Source organism: Vipera ursinii, assembly GCF_947247035.1.
Source record: "Vipera ursinii genome assembly, chromosome: 16".
NCBI classification, from domain to species: domain Eukaryota; kingdom Metazoa; phylum Chordata; class Lepidosauria; order Squamata; family Viperidae; genus Vipera; species Vipera ursinii.
Window position 1 is genome coordinate 8968710 of NC_139529.1, and position 16190 is coordinate 8984899.

Consider the following 16190-nt stretch of genomic DNA (forward strand, 5'->3'; position numbering starts at 1 on the left):
GGGCTGTGTGTGTGTGTGTGTGTTTTTAATAGCAGAGATGCTCACTCCAGCAAAATGATTGGCAGACTCAAGAGCTAAGAGAAGCCAAATTGTTTATATCCTAATGAATAGAATCTTGATTGCAGGATCCTGTCTGGAAAATTACAGTGCCTGAATGGAAGCCGTACAATTACATCTCCCAAACGCTGCATATTCATTTCAACTGCTTTGCATAGAGATTAACGAGCACGCGCGCCCCGACGCAGACTCCGAAATTAAAGCCAGCGCCGATTTTAGTCACAGGTTACCAACTCAACGGCATTGTTGGGAGGGCTGGGAATCTTTACCACCTGTGATGTGGAGTGGCTTTATCTGGGATGAATTCTGCTCCCTGTTTTTTTCCAGTGCAAGAAAAAGATAATGAAATTATGTGGACATAATTTATCTGTAGCTGCATATTGGATCGAATCGTGTATCTGTTTGACCTACGGTGGAATGGCGGTGGTGGAGAGGTGCACAAAACTCACTTTTCCTTCGTTGCTTTTCACATTTGAACTGGAAAATAAGCAGGTCATCTCCCAACTCCTGACCGTGCCCCACACGCTTGCCCACCCTGTCCTTCCTCCCTCCCTCTGGCTTGGCTTGGCGTCTGCTCCTGACGCAGCCTGACCGTCGAGTGAGGTTCGTTCAAGTGTCCTAGCTAGATTTTTAGCTGGACGTTTAGCAATTTTGGTTTTTCTGTCTTACAGAACCTCAGTTTTGGTCCTGTAAACTGGGTCTGCGAACAGTTGACCGTCATTTGAAGGTGGGTGAAAATCCAGGTTAACTCTGAACCTGGTGACTATATTTGTCTGGTTTCGATACAACTGGGGCTTGTGTAGAAATGAAATCCTACAGACCCAGAGAGGAAAAAAGTGAAGGCTCATTCTAAAATAATAGAATATGTCTTGTGAAGCTGGGATATTCTGTATTTCTTTTTTGAAGTTGCCCCTGAGGGTGGGGCAGTCTGGAAAAACGGGGATGCTAGAGAGGGTGACTATTTGTTTAATTTATTTGCTGCCTATCTTGTAACAAAACAACTCTGGGGGTTAAGGGCTTCAGTTGAAGTTTGTGGTTCCTGTGGCCAGCCACAGTTTGCGGCAGCCATTGTCTCCATCAGTGATGGGGATGCTGAAGGGGGCCACAGCTGACAGAGGGTCCCTTCTGCTTATGAAGGCCCTCTGGGATCCGGTGCAAATTGAATCTGGAAGTCTGATTGGAAAGAACCAACTTATTGTGGGGTTTCCTGCTTGGACTAGATGAGACCTCCAAGGTCCCTCCCAGCTCTGGGAAGCTGCCTCTGCTTGGAAAGGACAAGGCCGGGCAGAGGCCCAACAGTCCAGCACCATCCCGCTCCGAAAGCTGGCAGGCCGAAAGTCCACAGTTGACCTGTTGTGTTTTTAGGAACATCCCAACAGGACGAGCAAGTTTTCACGGTCTGTCAGGAACCTGTGCCAAATTCCTTCGGGAAAAGGCTTGGTTGTCCTTCACGTGCTGGCGGAGCGTAGGGAGGAGGCTGGGATGGTAGCCGGAGAGGGCGGGGTTGCATCCTGCCGGACAGGCCCCCAAATATTTGCTTTTGCCACTCGGCTCCAAAGGCGTCTTTTCCATCAAGGCTCGGCAGGAGGAGAACCTGGAGCGGTGCTGCCCTCTGCCGGGCGATCCCTGCTCTCCAGCGCAAAACGCAGGCGGTGCTCCCCCAGGGAGGGAGGGGGGGCAGCCACAGGACCCCCCCCCCTTTTTAAATCCACAGCCTGGTTCCTGGATGGAGGCCTTCAAAAACAGGAGCTAAGAAGGTCCGATGTCATTTGGGATGGCAACCTTCTGCAGCTCTCCTTAGGCCAGCGGCTTGGTTAAAGGTAAGGAGTTATGGGAGTTGTAGTCCACAATGGTAGTTTGTGCGGTGGCTGAGATGACCAGGTTGTCAAAGCAAGAACATCGGATGTTCTTGCTTTGACACAGGTTCAAGTCCCAAACCATCAATCCTTGATGCTCGTAGGATGAGCTGAGGCCACTTTGAGCCCAGCCTACCTGTCAGGGTTGTATGTACATCTGTATTTATTTCAGATGTATGAGACTCTTAGGAAAACAGTGAAAAAATGGGGATTAACCCCCCCAAATGTCATCCAGTGGAGGGAAACAGCAGCTCACCTTTCCCCCTCCCCTGTGGAGGTAAAAGCGGACATAGACCCCTCCCACCAGCCCATCCCAAGGTCCGTGTGTGCGATGCTCTTTGAAGGCCAGGGCCGTAGGAAACTCAAACCCGAATCCTTGAGCCCTGCAGGGGGAAACGTCGGAGAACTCCCAAGTGCCAGGTCCTTCTCCTGAATTTGGGATATTCTCGCAGCCCCCCTCCCTGGAGGAAAGGCGTGAGCAACACGCTGGTGGAAATAAGAGGGACAGGAAAGCAAACCACATTCAAAGTGGAGACCCCGGAAGTGGCTTTGGCACCCCCTGCTTCTCCTTTGTGATGCCATGCTGTGCCGCCCTCCCCCAAAAGGCCTCCGGTCTGGCTTGAGTTTGCTTCGATTCAGACGGTGCCCCACCAGGACTGGGCTGGTCTAAGAGGCTGCAGGTACCCAACACTTGCAAAAGCAAAGCAAAACAGCGTCACACCATCGCTGGTGCAAAACCGTTGCAAGGAGACACTCAGCCTAGGGAGTTGTGCGATGTGGCCGGTGTCCATAGGTGACTTTAGAACGAGGAGGGGAGAGAGAGCTGAGGACAGGAGGCTGTTGTGTGGCATCCCTGTGGTGCAGGAATGGGCATCATCCAATTACGTGTGTGTGTGTGTGTTGTGGGTATTTGTGGAGCAGGAAGTCCTGGTCAAAATGTTCTTTTTGTTTGTGCCGGCGGAGAAGGGTGCCAGACTCTTTATTTTATCAAACCTCCCAAATTCCCAGTGCTGCCTTCCCCCCCCCCCCCACCGGGGAGCTGCAGAAGGCATCTCGGGAGGGAGAGGGGCCGCAGAATAGCCCACCTGGTGATGATGCCAAGAGGGGGCACCCCACAATGGTGTGCATGGGTGGATTTGGCCTTTCCTGGGTGTTGAGAAGAGGGCGTGGATCTGGCCCAAAGATTTATGTTTTAGGAAACAACTGGACCTTCCCGGGTCTGGTTTGAGAGTTCAGTCTCAAGATGTCATCGAAGGGAGAGCGCCAGAAAAATATCGGCTTTCATATCTGTTCATCCTGGAGTTTGATACCGATTTCTCTTTTTGCCTCCCCTCCCAGAAGAGGAAGGGTTGAACCGATCCATGAAGCCCCCTCTCTTGCTAGCCCGTGTGCCAGCTCCAGCTTGTGTGCGTGGTTGGTGAAGTTGCAAAGGAACATATGGAGTTGGCATTAGGGACGACCTGATGCCAACGGGAGGCGGCAGACTAAATGGAGCTGGGAGAAGCAAATTCCTTTAGTGGTTAGAGGGCATTTTTGCTCCCACTTAATGGCTCTGCACAATTGCTTCGGTTGTTTCTCAACAGGTCCCCAAAATCTTCTCTGCGCCAGAATTTATTCGTTTGAGCTGAAACTAAGAATGAGTTTGGGAACATTGAACACTTTTGCCTAGCCACATACAGAAACCTTTGAAAGTCGTCTTTAACAGAATGCCCAGACAATGCTTAAAACAGAATAGGAGGAGGAGGAGGAGGAGGAGGAGGAGGTCAAAGAGTTTGTGTGGGGCTCTATGACTCTGTGTGTGTGTGTGTGTGTGTGTGTGTGTGTGTGTCGGGGTGAGAAGACGGTTACCTGGAAGGAAAGCAGACCTTATCGGAGAGAGCAAGTGCTAGAATTAAGTTATATCCACAGGGGAACTTAAATTGCCCTCTGTGTCAAAGACATGTTGAAAGCACAGGAAACCCACCCCCAGGCCCTCCCCCTCCCCAAAAGACAGCGCTAAGAAGGGAAGGAGAAAGGAATTCGGGATTACATTTATCATCCTGGAAACATGAGCGGTTTTACATTGTACATTCCACCGTTTCCCCCCTCTCCGCTTGGGGACCCTCTTCAGCAAGGGCAGAAGACCCTGGGGAAGCCTGGCCAGCCCCCCCAGCTGCTCTCCCCCCCCTCTTCTCTCTTCCCCCTCCTCTCCCTTAGAGCAGGGTCTGTGTGGCTGCCTGTGGCAAGAGCGCCAGACTCTCAATCTGGACCTTGGCAAAAACCCTCAAGGTGTTTTGATGCCTGGACCCAGGAGGATCTCGCCCCCCCTTCCAAAACTTTCTCCCCCCTCCCCGCCCCAGGGCTGCCGTGGCTGATGAAAACGGGGAGCCACGTCATTCCATGCCTTTGGAGCCACGTCGATCCACAGGCTGCCATTGCAAAGGGTGTGTCATATTGCACACCAGTTCTTGGTTTGTTCTTTAAGGTGGCTGTGAAGAACGCTTCCAACTCCCCCACCCCCCCCACCCCACCCCCTTGCATTTTTCTTCCTTTTTTCTCCCTTTTGGGGAAAGAGGAACACAGAGAGAAGATTGATAGCTGGCTTTGGATTCAGAAGTTAAGGCCTCCTTGTTGTTGGGTTTTTTTCGTCCTGGGGAGGGGGGGGGAAGGGAGGACTCTGCTGCTTGGTCAAACGCAGCCAGGAGCTTCTTCACAGGCTTGCAGTGGCAGCATTTGCAGCCCTGAATCTACAGCTTGCCTTGGGGGTGGTTTTCAGAAACCCTTTGGGTGTCTTGCAGATCCAGGATGTTTGTTTTTTCTCTCTGTTGTTGGCAGCATCAGAAAATGTTCAGGCACAGAAGGGAGAACTTTTATGTTTGGAGGTGGGAAACCTCGGTTGTGAAGCTGCCATCTTGCCTCCTGATTGGGGATAGCTTGATTGGGGATAGCTTGACACAGGGTGGTGCAGTCCTAGTGTTCCTTCCTTTCCTTCCTTCCTTCCTTCCTTCCTTCCTTCCTTCCTTCCTTCCTTCCTTCCTTCCTTCCTCCCTCCCTCCCTCCCTCCCTTCCCTTCCCCTCCTCCTCCTCCTCCTCCTCCTCCTCCTCCTCCTCCTCTTCTTCTTCTTCTTCTTCTTCTTCTTCTTCTTCTTCTTCTTCTTCTTCTTCTTCTTCTTCTTTTCTCTCTCTCTCTCTCTCCCTCTCCCTCTCTCTCTCTCTCTCTCTCTCTCTCTCTCACACACACACACACACACACCTTCCTACCTGGCAACTATTTGCAGGGTTCCATGGCTCTAGTCAGCTCCTTCATGCGTGTCTGCCTGACATTTACTACAAAGACCTCACCTCGTTTCTGATTCTTCGATGGGCCTCCCCTTCCCTGGCCCTTTTGGCAACCTGCTCTGGACGGCCTTGTCTCTTTGAAGTCACCAGCTATGCAGTTGTCATCCTTTGGGGCTCTACCTGAACCGGGCACCCGAAACGAGGTTGTAAAATTGTCACACAGCTCCTTGCTGGTGGGTGTTTATCCCCCTGGTATTGACGGATGTTGGATGTTCACTGCTCATGACGGTATCACAGTCTGCAAACCCAGCCTAGAAGTTGGGTGTAACTTCTTAGGAGCCTTCAGATGTGCCTGGAGGAAGACATCCGCTTCTGGGCTGGAAGACTTCAGAGCCTCCCAAGTTGCCTTCGTTTGGAGACAGTTTCAGTTCCCAACTTCTGCTTCTGTGCAGATTACTTTAATGGACTCATTTCGGGATCTCGGTCTTGTGGAGCGCTCAGCCACAGTCTGTCCTTCAAGCATTTCTATGCCTGAGCAACACAGCTCCCGTTCTGGTCAAGCTCATCCTCAGACAGACTGATGTGCAAGCTGGTTTCATCGATGCTCAAGAAGGGCCGTGCCCCCCCCCAGTTCTCAGCTGCTTCCACCAACGTATGGACTTCTGTTGAGCGCCCAACACTCTCCTGGCCTTGAGTTTTGGCCCGGGCGCTGGAATTCTGGCTTCCTCCCAGTGTCCTGGCTTCAGACTTGGACCTAAAGAAGATCCCTGCGCTGCTGAGCACGGAGGGTTCAGGGACGGCCCCGGAAGACGCCCCAACCTTCTCTGTCTCCAAGCAGGGAGAGATGGTTTTACTCGATCTCCTTCGCAGAGTTGGTGGCGGTGGATTGAGCTTGGGGATGAACAGCTGCAATCTGTCAAAGGAGGATGGGAAGCAGGTCAGAGGCAAGACCGGTCGTGGTTGGGTGTTCGCACATGCAGTGTGGGACCTCAACCTGAGAAGGAAGCAGGTCACAGTTCGGACGGATCAGGGCAGAGCAGAACCACCACAGCTTACCTCTCCCTCAGCATTGCTGCGTCCGGACCACTGCAAGTTGGCTGCGTGCTTCCGTTGGCTCCGCTGCATTCGTCCGCCTCAGATCCCTCCACGCTGCGGAGTCCGTCAGGCCCTTCCAGAACCGCCAGGTGCTCTTCTTCCTCCAGCCTGCCGGACAGTCCGCTGCCCATCCCCAAGCTGGTCAAGTTCTGGTGGGATTCGTAAGAAGCTAGAGGCGTTGTGGGGCTGCCCGCTATGCTGGCTGGAGTTGAGGTGGAAGACAAGTTGATCTCCAGACTGTAGTGGTCCTTCAGGTGGAGGGACAGCGAGCGCTCCAAGCTCAGGTTCTGCAGGGAGCACTCCACTGGAGACGAGACGGGGAAGGCAGGGCTGAGGGACGCCTGGTGGCCAGCGGGTTTCATGCCGTATTGTAAGAAGGTGCTACTCTGGGATGGCCGGTGTATTTATGGCAAGGACATGATCTCCGATGGCCTCCCTTCCTTACCCCTCCAGTGCCCCCTTCTTTCTCCCTTCCGCCTCCTGAGCCCCTCAGGTGTCTTGCTCCCAAGGGGGCACCGAGCACCTCACCTGCCCCGCTCCCTCGCTCACCTGGACGCCGCAGCTGCACCCTGATCTCCAGCTCCTTCAGTTGCCTCACCAGCAAGGAGACGTGTTGAAGGAGATCACGGTTGGTCAGGAGCAGCTGGCGGACCCGAGCCTGGGCCTCCACGCGGGCCATGGTCTCAGCCGACAGCTGGTCCTCCAGGAGCTGCACCTGTTGGGAAGAGGATGGGCAAGTCACCTGGCAGCCACCTCCTTACTGCCCCAGCAGACGATGCCCAGGCGGGGCAGATTCTAACCATGGACGTCGCACCAGGTGCGCAGGCTGGGAGCTGCAGTGGGGCACCTGGCAGCTGGAGCTCCCTTAGCTGTTTGGACAGGTGGAAGATTTACATACTGTCTGCTATAACGTCCGTGCCAGGACACTCGACCTTACAAGTCCCTGCAGGCTTTGCACTGTCACCACTTGGGGAACCCCGGCTGGACTCACCTCTCCCACAGAATTGTTGTGGCCAGGAGTTCCACAAGCCAACCAGATGGGCTGCCGGAAGCCTCCTTCAGGGGTGGCCCAAGTGGATTGTGGTTGTTATTGAGAAGCAGAGTCTTTCCGGTGGAAAAGAGGCCTGGGCAGATGTGGGAACTTTTGCACCCGGGAGAGAGAAGGCTTACCTGTGCAACTGCCACCTGCGTCTGCTGCTGCTGCTGGAAGAGCTGGTGCTGGAGCAGCTGCAGGCAGTGCTGGGAGGCGAGCGGTGTGGCCGAGGCGGAGGAAGAGGGGCTGCCGGTGCTGCCGAGGGGCTGGGCGCAGGAGGGCCGGAAGCCGCTGTTCTCCTTTTCCTGGGAGCCAGAAGAGAACAGAAGTGGGGGCTGCTCCTTTCGCCCTCCCCAGGATTCCCCGGGGGGGGGGCCTCCAGTTGCAGCTTTCCTGTTTCATCTCCAGGGCTCTCCCCAAGGAGTCACCTACCTGGCTGTCCCTCGCCGTGGGGCCGAGCCCATTTTTCAGCTCCCCCAGGTCAGGCGCGGAGAAAGGCAGCTCACAGATCCCACAGTCGGGCAGGCACACCTCTACCGAGCCGGCCAGGTCGTTGTCTCGGTCAGCCAAGGCCGGCTCCACGGGTTGGAGACCTCCGGGAGACACAAACGAGGCAGGAAAAGTAAGAGCCAGCTGGGATCCTGGCCTAGCTGGGGACCGTGGAGCACCTTGAAAGGGGGGCTGTCTTCAGGCAGAGCTTTCTGGAACAGAGCCGGGCTGCTTATCTTACCTGCTGCAGGTAATTTAATTTCTGAATGGAACAAAGGGTGTCCTGCAGCCATTTGTGGGCACAGCTTGAACTTGCTTTTCATGTGCGGATGGAGAGGCCTGCAAGGATTATTTTCCCATCTCAAACCTTCCATTTTGGGGAGGCCCAGGGTGCTGAGATGAGCCACTTACCTCCTCCAGATCTATGACCCAGAAAAGGCCCCCTCAGGCTCTCACCTTCTACCTGAGCGTCGTCGGCAGAGTTGTTGCTGGCCCCGTCGGCTTGGCCGTCGGCATTCTGGAGGGCGTGCTGCAGGCTGAGTTTGTGGCACACCTCAAAGGCCTGGCCCACCGTCCTCACCACACGCATCGCCTGGGTCTGCGGGAAGAGACCCGTTAGCAGGAGCCGAGGCTTGGCACGGGGCAGCCCCGATTTGCCCAGCTTGGCTTGCCTTCTTTTTGGACTTGAAAACGTTGCAGCGGAAGGAGTCGTTGGTGCCGTCCCTGGCGATGTAGCTGAAGATCTTGAGGTCTTGAGAGTCGTGGGAGACGTAGAAGATTCTAAGGGGAGGTGGGATCAGAGAGAGGGGCACAAAGACCGCTTAAGACCAGCCCCATCTCTCCCTTGCTCCAAACCAGCGTTTCTCAACCCCGGCAACTTCTCTCGGCTGGCTGGGGAATTCTGGGAGCTGAAGTCCACCCCTCTTCAAGCTGCCGAGGTTGAGAACAACTCAGCTCAACAACTCAACTGCTCCAAACATCCGTGCCTTCCTCTCCAGAGGTTCTGGGGTCGATGACTGGCCTTCTGGAATGTGGTCCCCAGCTTGGATGGCTGAGCCTCCCGGACCTCCTTGAATCAAGGAATCTTAACGATTCAAGGGCCCTTTCCAGATGTGTGCAATGCCTTCCCCCCCAATGGATGGGGCGGATCTCTAGGGGTGGATGTTCGGTCCCAAGTTAAGTGTTGCGTTGTTACCGATGGCCCTCAGCTTGTGACCGTTTAGTGACTACGTTATGGTGGCACTGAAAAAAGCGACATGTCTGGACACCCTGATGGGTAGGTGAGAGGAGAGGAGATGTGACTTCTTCCCAGAGACTCACCGATAGACAGGGTCATGCATCACCATGGCTTTGCCTTCATCCCAGGTCCATTCCTTCCTCTGGAAAGGAGATTGAGAGAAGAGACGGCGGCGTTAGTAGGGCCAACTCTTTTGGGCTTAGTAGCCGTGCAGCACCTCGTATTCCCCAGGGGTCGAGGGGAACAAGGACTTGGGATAATGGAAGCTCAAAGGAGCTGCAAGAGCATGTCCTGGGCTCTTTGCTCCTCTGCCAAGGGAGATGGTGCCAGTTGATAAGCCTTGAGGGGAGAGGATCTCTCTCCGAAGGAGAAAATTCCCTGGAATTCACCCTTTCCAGCCCAGCAGTCTGGATCGCTCTGCCTCTGGGCCGGTGTGTCGCCTTGGGCTCCCCTGGGCCAGGCCACCCACCTTGGGCTTCTTCCTCAGCAGCACCTTCACCCCGTCCACCGAGACGACCAGGTTGACTTTTCTCTTCTTCACGTTCTTGGCCTTAAATTCGTACTGTGGAGAGAGAGATGGGAGTGGCCCAGGAAGTCCCCGGCCACAATCGGGACCAAAATTTCCATTTGCTCAGCAAGGCCGTTGTTAAGTGTTTCCTCCCCCCCCACTCAATTTTATGACTTTTTTTGCTAGGATTGTTAAGCAAATCGCTGCTGTTAATTAAGCAAATCCTGCTCCCCCCCACCCTCTAACAACTTTGCTATTTTGAAGTGAGTTGGGAGGCTTCCCTGAAAGCAGAGCTGACTTGTTGCTAAATTTCTCATCGTTAGGTAAAATCAACTTTTCTGGATTTCAACAGTGGGAAATATCCAGATTCTGCTCTGCGATAAACACCAGTTAAGGCAAAGCCAAGCCAAGTTGCGTTGCTGGGCAAACCAGCCAGCATCCACGCCGTGAAGTTGCCTCCCTCTTCCGCAGGCCCACACAGAGCCCGCCCGAGACGGCAGGTAGAGAGAGCGCCTTTGAGTCTAGAGCTCCCTTTCTCTCCCAGGCCAGAAACGCCAAATGCTGGGTGGCAGAGAAGGGCCGCCTGGCCCTGGGGCTAATCCCAGCCGCTTGGAATGGCCCCTGAGCGGCAGAACCCGGGGTGGGACATCTCCGGGGGTGGAGCGGGGAACAAAAACGGGTATAATTGTTCCAGGCACCACTCAAAGCAGAAAATCCCACTTCAATTCTTTGGGAGAAGCGTCCGGGCCAGCGAAAACATCCGGCCTAAGCAAAAAGCCTCTGCGTTGTGCTTTTACTCCTCCTTTCTAAAACTTTTCTTTCTTTCTTTCTTTCTTTTTTGCTACAAAGAAGAAGACAAACGTCGTCCCGAAGAACAAAATAAACACCATTATAAATTGAAGATCCTGGGAGCTTTTGAGCTGTTTGAAGGAAGGAAAGGTTTGAAAGGGGTGGGGTGGGGTGGAGAGGGGGGGGTTTGACAGGTGGGCTGCAGGTTTCCCTTTGCTCCTAATACAGGGGGGCTTCTAAGGGAGCCCCCTGCCTCATTAGGGCCTCAAGACACGTCTGCCATTGCTCTGCACTTGCACAACCCTGTCATCCTATCTCTTTTAGCAGCTGCGAGATTTGGGCTTTCCATGGTCTTTTTTCCCCAGGACCGTTTCCTGGTTGGAGATTTGGAAAGCCGGACTGTGCATAAATCAAAATGCAGTGGCTGCTCTGAGGTACCAAAAGGGAAAGGTTTCCTGGGCCCCTTTCTCAGAAGCAGGAGCTTCGCCTCGGCTGGCAGACTGGCACCACGGAAGGGGGAAAGGAAGAAAAAAGCTGTGCCACAAGGGGGAGATGTAGGACGCGGCTCGGAGGACGGGCGGCGGCATCGTCAGGAAAGACGAGAGGGGAAACTCTGTAGGAACAGGTGTCCAGATGCGCCAAGGAGGCATCTTTCCGCTCTGCTTAATATTCCGGTCAGAATGGAGCTGCTAGTCTGGAGGGGCAGTCTGGGGTTTGCAGGGGAAAAGGAGGCTTAATTTCAGCTCAGAGAGCTCAACAACTGCAGGCAGCTAATAATAATCCGAAGGGAGGCCTTGCCGTTTAAAAATACATTCAAATTCAGGCTTAGCTTGGCTTTAATGACAGCCTGGTCTGGCACAACCAGCTCTTATCCCGCACATTTGCATTCCGCTCGGTCCTCTCGAGTTCTGGCGCTTCCTCCTCTTCTCCAAGGGAGGGTTTCCCTCCCCAAAGCCGCTGCCTTTGACCTCTGCTCTGCAGGCTTCCCAGTTTCCCCACTATTGTGGGGGTGGTACAGCATCTGCACCAGCAGAAAGTGTTTAGCCTCTCGTGGCTTGGCATGTATCCCCCCCCCCCGTTCCCCTTGACAGCTTCTCCCACAGGAGGAAGCGCCAGAACTTGGCAAAAGATTGGCTTGAAAGGGGAAAAAAATCAGGGGTCTTTTTGGCAGTTGGGTGGCAAACCCAAAGAGTTGGTGCCATCAACCGTGCCACCACATAACCTCCTGGCTTTTTAAGGCCGTGGAGACTGCATTTGGGTCAGTTTCCTCTTCCAAGCTTTCACGAGAAGCTGCATTTGCCCCTTGAGGTTGGCTGCAGGAACCATTTTGATGTTGTGTTGTAGGAACACAGATGGCTATGGGCGGATTCTCACCTGTCCTTTGGGTCTGTTTCGTTCCCCCCCCCCTTAATCATTGGTTTCTGTAAAGCAGCTCCTGTGTGGGTGGCATCTCAGTTGGATTTTAGTTTGCATTCTTTCCCCCCCCCCTGAAATACTTCTTCTTCCCCACTGAACGTACAAGCGAAAGAGAGATTAAAATTCTTGATTTCTCTCTCCCTGCAGCGAAAAGTCTGTTCTTCGGCTCAGCTGAAAGGTGAAGTATGAATCAAGAAAGGAAGCAGAAGGCATAATAAATCTGTTGGTTGCAAGATTCATAGGGCACCTTCTGTCTGCGAGGAAAGTCAGGCAGACGCCTCCAACGGATTCACAGGATAAGGAGAGCTTGGCCTTGGTCCTCCTCCTCCTCCCATTTTGGCAAGAGGTGTGGACTTCAACTCCCGTGCTGGTTCGCCTGCTGTGCAGGCTGGGAGTCCATCTCTGTGGCTGAAAAATTCTGGGAATTGAAGCCCACCCAACTTCAGGTGGGCAAGGCTGAGAAACAGCGGCCTCCCAGAGTGAATTTTCCTTGGAGCCCGTCTGTCCAAAGGAGCTGGCACGGCACTTTAGGCACCCAAGGAAGGACTTCTCAGAACTGGCTTTTGTGTTCTGAAGCCAGCCACAGCCTGCCCTGTTCAGTTGGCCCGGAAGGGGCAAGCAGAGGGTCCACGGGTTAAATCTTAGAAAATGAGTGGCAGCATGTCCAGAAGCTGGGCAGGGCTTGTTTGTGCGGACCGGTTGCTGGCGTGCTGTGGCCCGGCATCTGGGGTTGGGGATCCCTGCCTTAGAGGGATTCAGCTCTGCTCCTTCTGCCCAGCCTCTCCCAACTGGGTGGGTTGGACTGCAGCCTTGAAGTTCTTGTGGCTACTTTCCAGTCCAGAGAGGACTCGGCTTTTAGCCACTGTCCTGAGCAGAGGTGGGGGTCAAAGTGGGCGTGTGGTCAGTTTATGAGAACACCAAAGCAGTTTCTCCCTGAACTTTCAGAACAATATGCCTCCCCCCCACACTTTTCCCCATGTGGGCCACACCTTGGCTGCAAGCACCGGCTGGTTTGCCTCACATCAACAGCGCAAAAGTGTGCAGGCTGATCATGGTGGGTTCCACCACCCACAAGGGTCCAGGGAGGAAATGAAGGCAATACCCCCCCCTTAAAACATAGGCCAGAATTGCCCCTTGAAAGAGCCGCCCACCTCCTCCTGCCCTTTCATCCACTCCTGGCTGCCTTTCCTTGCATCCATCTTCCTTCTGTTCCGGAAGAGAGGCTGGCCGTAGGCTCAGGAGCCAAGACGGCAGGAGCGTCGCCAAGCAGAAGGTGCCATGGCTGCTACTCGGAGAGGAAGGCGGGGGTGGCATTTGGGGAGAGGAAGTTGGGAACGAGAGAACATGGTGTGTTTTTCCCCGTCTCCCCTTCCAACAGAAAATGCTTCGTTGAGCCCTGGGGGTGGGGGTGGGGAGGGGAGTGCAGAGAAGAGGCGAGGGAGGAAAGACGGGGGGGGGGTCTGCATTGACTCACCCGGATCCTCCTCATGGCGGCCACAATCTCCATGCGGCTGTTGGGTCTTGGGACATCCAAGCTACCAATGTACTGGGGAGGAGAGAGGGATGCCATTTACTCTAATGCCAAAGCAAAGGGAGGGGCTTCCGTGCCCGTGGGAAGCCCCTCTCTTCCCTTCAGGATCTGCCAGGCCTTTGGGCATTGCTGCCGGCTTGCCCAGTGCCCAGTCTTGCTTGCCAATCAGTGCCACACGTGGCTCAAAGAGCTGCATTCAAAGTTCCCAAAGGAGAGTCGGACTCCAATTATTCTTTCCAGCAGCCTGGCCATTGATGGGTAGTGAGGGCAAACTCAGAAAGCAGCCATTGCAAAAGGCTTCAGCTCTGCCCTGGCAAAGAGATCCCTGGCCTGCCAGCTTGCAAACCAGAATGGGAACAAAATTTAAGGCGGCAATTAACGATCTAAAAAAAATAATAATTATAATAATAATAATGTCCAGGTTTGAGACAACTAGCTAGGGTTGGATGCTTCCGAATGTAAACAACCAATAATTGATGCCTGGAAGCCACATTGTTAATAAAGCATTGTTCACACACTATTTTTAAATCCTCTCCCCTGAAACGGTTCTAATTAAAGACCAAAAAAGGCCTATGTGCCAGGGAATCTGCTTCTTTTTTTTCTTTTCATCTCTGGAGTGCTAACTCAGTGTATTTTTATCTCCTGAAGCTTTAAAATGGGAAGCGCATTCATGCCCGTTTGGTGGTGGTCTGCTCAGTCGCCCCTTCCCATCTCCAGGGCTTCTTGGAGACCGTCCCCGGCACGTTTCCCCCTGAGCAACGAGGGGGGCTCCGTGGCTTTTCTTTTGGTTGGGAGCAGAGGCGGGGAGAGCCAATGGGATTCCCAGGATTTAAGGGCAGTGTTTCTTTAAAAAGGAATTTGGCCCAGTTTGGGGAGATGAAAAGATTGAGCTTCACATTTAAAGCATCTCCGTGTTTCTCCCTCCCTCTCATGCACACACACGCGTGTACACCCACCGCCCTCCAAAATGGCCACTCCAGACACCTCATTGAGCAAAACGCTGGGTGCCTTCAGAGAAGGGAGGCCAAGCCAGAGCCTAGCCAGGTCGTCTTCAGAAAAGCAGTCTATTTAAAACAGACTTTGCACAAAGCAACTGGGTTCAGCTTTTGTCCCTGCTTATGTACCCAGGAATATTTAACCAGGGCAAGGTGGAGAGAATAGCTTTTTGGCAACAGGGCTAAATTCCACTCCTATTGAAGGGTCCTTCAAACGTGGACCGGCTAAAATATGCCAGAGTGGGCGGCTACCCCCCAGGAGAGCTCCTGATTCCAAATTGGGTCCATCCTGATCCACTCCAACCCTTGACACCGCTGGCTGCCAAGGCCGGGTGGGGACAAGGCTGAAATCAGTAAAAGCTCTTATTTTGCCCTTTGCAAAACTGCTGTCTGAATGTTGCTTTTGTAAATCTCCCCCTGGATACAAACACAGATTCGACAATATTTAACATTTGCCATAGGTTTTCCCCATCAGAGGATCTGCTCCCTTTCCATTCAGGCCGATGAAGAGATCTGTGCCAACAGGAAGCCTCCACGCTTTTTCAGCCAGAGCGCCCGAAGCTGAGCGTCCAGATCCAGGGAGCTGCCCTGGTGGTGTCGTGCAGCAAATGGGCGAAAGAGGTAAGCTTTTCAAGGTGAGGTGGGGGAGGGGGAGTTCCTCTCCCATTTAGGCTGCTAGTTATTTCTGTGGGAAGGTGTCCAACTCATTTAAACTCTAAAATCTAAGGACATTAAAATAATGGTTTAGAGAGCAGCCAACAGGACAAACCAGTTTACGCAAAGCCAGATGGCGGGCCTGCAGCAGACCTGTTTGGCTTTGCTGCCCGCTTTCTGGTCTTTGGCTCCAACCCAGGGAAGGAAGATCGGCAGGGACCAGCCCCCCAGAAGTGGCCTTCTTGCCCAGGCTTTTGCCCAGTCTGGGCTGGTTGCTTATCCGGCATCCTTGTGAGAATGGCAAGACACGGAGGGCACGGAGGAGCACGGCAAAGAGGCACGTTTTGGCATGATTTCCAATCTGACCAGCACATCGGAGGAGGGGGGGGGCGCCACACCTATGCGTGGAAGCTTTGCTGTAAGAGGACCTCAGGGGGAACCAGCTGCTAGAGAAGCCTTCATTTCACACCTGACGTCCAGAGGGTAGACTGTGGCTGCAGAGAGAGGCTCTATCTCAGTCGCTCCGGAGGAAAGTTCAGGAGACACTAATGCAGCAGTGACCAAGCAACTCTGCCCCCATTTCCTCGCAAGCTCCCCCCCCCTCCTCTCTTTCCAGATGCAGCCGGCCAGCTCTCTGCCCGCAGGCGGATCCAGCCAAGCGCCAGGCCGGCAGCGGCCTGAGAAACGTCTCCCGCGCCGGAGCTCTCCTTCCTTGGCCCGGCTGCCGGGACTCGGTCGGACGGAGTTGCGCCCGGGTGGGCACCGGGAGAGCAGCCCCCCCCGCTCACCTTGGCCTGGAAGTGGATGCCGTGCTGGAAGGCTTCCTCGTTGTGCAGCGGCACCCGCGCGTCGCCCACGTCGTCCACCAGGTTGTAGCGGTTCTGGAGCTTCCCGGGCATTTTGCGGCGGCGGACGAGGCTCCCGAGGGCTGGCCCGGCACCAGCGCATCGCCGCCCCGGCCCGGCCCTGCCCGCCGCTCTGCCCCCCCCCCGCGACCCCCGGTAGCGGCGGGCCGTGCGAGGAGCGCGGCGCTCGGCCGGCCAGGAGAGCGGGCGAGCCAGGCAGCCGTGGCTCCTCCCGGGGGCCGCCCGGGTGATGCGACGCGTCGGGGCGGAGCGAGGCGGGGAAGGGAAGAGGCGGGCGGCCCCCGGGAAGGGCCGGTGGGTCGGCCTCTCAGCCGCCCCGCCCGCCGCCCCTCTGCCCGCCGGGGCCAGGCCCGCCGCGGCGCTGTCCAAGGTACCGGCTGAGCGGGGTCGTCCCGCCGGGAGGACC

General features: G+C 54.8%; 1 protein-coding gene and 1 long non-coding RNA gene across 5 annotated transcripts; one reads left to right on the plus strand and one right to left on the minus strand.

Moving 5' to 3' along the window:
* The first annotated feature begins 1760 nt into the window (after positions 1-1760).
* LOC310647820 lies at positions 1761-15647 on the plus strand. Of its 4 annotated transcripts, XR_014493951.1 has the most exons (5): positions 9724-10033; positions 10383-10472; positions 10688-10947; positions 14726-14885; positions 15535-15647. It is a non-coding gene; the product is annotated as an uncharacterized lncRNA (long non-coding RNA). The 4 variants fall into 4 exon arrangements; XR_014493950.1 differs by lacking the exons at positions 9724-10033; positions 14726-14885; positions 15535-15647 and adding an exon at positions 1761-1877 and having other exon boundaries at positions 10688-12193; XR_014493952.1 differs by lacking the exons at positions 14726-14885; positions 15535-15647 and having other exon boundaries at positions 10688-12193.
* LOC310647817 (carboxyl-terminal PDZ ligand of neuronal nitric oxide synthase protein-like) lies at positions 5076-15954 on the minus strand. The gene is made up of 11 exons (XM_083375356.1): positions 15707-15954; positions 13213-13284; positions 9495-9587; positions 9109-9167; positions 8460-8568; positions 8245-8386; positions 7732-7892; positions 7437-7604; positions 6816-6981; positions 6228-6570; positions 5076-6084 (listed from the first exon to the last, which is right to left on the minus strand). The coding sequence occupies exons 1-11, from the start codon at positions 15815-15817 to the stop codon at positions 5697-5699; spliced, it is 1812 nt and encodes a 603-aa protein (XP_083231482.1). The 5' UTR covers positions 15818-15954; the 3' UTR covers positions 5076-5696.
* Positions 15955-16190: the final 236 nt, after the last annotated feature.

Bases quoted from the DNA above. Each gene is read 5' to 3' on its own strand.
- LOC310647817 (XM_083375356.1), bottom strand. From the start codon at position 15,817: ATGCCCGGGAAGCTCCAGAACCGCTACAACCTGGTGGACGACGTGGGC. The intron at 8,387-8,459 runs GCAAGCCAAGCT...CTCTTCCCGCAG, and splicing joins TTTTCAAGTCCAAAAAGAAG to ACCCAGGCGATGCGTGTGGT. The intron at 6,085-6,227 runs GTAAGCTGTGGT...CTCCTTTGACAG, and splicing joins GCAGCAATGCTGAGGGAGAG to ATTGCAGCTGTTCATCCCCA.